General features: G+C 57.3%; 1 protein-coding gene across 1 annotated transcript; it reads left to right on the plus strand.

Moving 5' to 3' along the window:
- Positions 1–12: 12 nt before the first annotated feature.
- On the plus strand, positions 13–1,473 carry LOC120503943 (uncharacterized protein DDB_G0290685-like; the record flags this gene model as incomplete). Its single annotated transcript, XM_039713028.1, has 2 exons — positions 13–794; positions 837–1,473. Coding segments are annotated over exons 1-2 (1,070 nt in total), but the record flags the coding sequence as incomplete, so codon positions are not given.
- Between the last annotated feature and the right edge of the window lie 214 nt (positions 1,474–1,687).

A 1,687-nucleotide genomic window follows, 5' to 3' on the forward strand; every position in this document is an offset into this window, starting at 1 on the left:
GCCCCCCGGCGGCGCCCCGGCCCTGCGGGAGGAGCGCGCCCAGGGCCTGGTCACCTACCTGACCATCGGCCAGCCCGAGCCCGCCCTGGTGGTCCGGGGGGTCCGCGACCGCCTGGTGCTCACCTACCCCCACCACGCCCACCCCCTCAAATCCACGCGGTTTTACCTGCTGGTGGTGGGGGGCGCGGAGCCCTCGCAGGGGCTGCTCTTCTTCCGCCAGGACCAGGCGCACATCGACCTTTTCGTCTTTTTCTCGGTGTTTTTTTCCTGTTTCTTCCTCTTTTTGGCCGTCTGCGTGCTGCTCTGGAAGGCCAAGCAGGGCCTGGACGCGCGGCACGAGCGGCGCCGGCACCGCCAGGAGATGTCCAAGATGGCGGCGCGGCCCTTCGCCAGGGTCACCGTGTGCTTCCAGCACGGCGGCTACCAGCCGAGGGCCGTGGGCTACCGCGGGGTGGGGGGCGGCCACCAGAATGCCGGGGGTGGCTACCAAAATCCTGGGGGGAATTATCAAAATTCTGGGGGGAATTATCAAAATTCTGGGTGTGGCTACCAAAATTCTGGAGGTGGCTACCAAAATTCTGGAGGTGGCTACCAAAATTCTGGAGGTGGCTACCAAACTTCTGGGGGTAATTATCAAAATTCTGGAGGTAATTATCAAAATTTTGGGGGTGGCTACCAAAGTTCTGGGGGTAATTATCAAAATTCTGGGGGTGGCTACCAAAATTCTGGAGGTGGCTACCAGAATTCTGGGGGTAATTATCAAAATTCTGGATATGGCTACCAGAATTCTGGAGGTGGCTACCAAAATTCTGGGGGTAATTATCAAAATTCTGGAGGTGGCTACCAAAATTCTGGAGGTGGCTACCAAAGTTCTGGGGCTGGGGAGAGGAATTTGGGGTCGGGCAAGCAAAATAAGGGGTTGGGCTACCAGGATTTGGGGGTGGGCAACCAGAATTTGGGGTCGGGCAAGCAAAATAAGGGGTTGGGCTACCAGGATTTGGGGGTGGGCAACCAGAATTTGGGGTCGGGCAAGCAAAATAAGGGGTTGGGCTACCAGGATTTGGGGGTGGGCAACCAGAATTTGGGGTCGGGCAAGCAAAATAAGGGGTTGGGCTACCAAGATTTGGGGTCGGCAGAGAGAAATCTGGGGCTGGGCCACCAAAATTTGAGGCTTGGCCACCAAGATTTGGAGCTGGGCCACCAAAATTTGCAGCCCGGCGGCCAAAACGTGAAACTGGGGAGCCAAAATTCCCCCGGGGAGCCCCAAAATCCCCACGTGGGCCACCAGAATCCTCCCTCGGGTGGCCCAAATTCCCAGCCCCCACCTTGGAACCCCCAAAATCCTCTCCGGGACCCCCAAAATTCACCTTTGGACCCCAAAACTTCACCTTTGGACCCCCAAAATCGTCAGTTTGGCCACCAAAATGCCACTTTAGACCCCAAAACTTCACCCCTGGACCCCCAAAATCCCCGGTTTGGCCACCAAAATCCACCTCTGGACCCCAAAACATCACCTTTGGACCCCCAAAATCCCCGGTTTGGCCCCCAAAATCCCCCTCTAGACCCCCAAAATCCCTCTCTGGACCCCCAAAATCCCCGTTTTGACCCCCAAAATCCCCGTTTTGGCCACTCATTTTGGCCACCAAAATTCACCTCTGGACCCCAAAACTTCACCCCTGGACCCCCA

Source organism: Passer montanus, unplaced genomic scaffold, assembly GCF_014805655.1.
Source record: "Passer montanus isolate IOZ18808 unplaced genomic scaffold, ASM1480565v1 scaffold2712, whole genome shotgun sequence".
Lineage (NCBI taxonomy): Eukaryota > Metazoa > Chordata > Aves > Passeriformes > Passeridae > Passer > Passer montanus.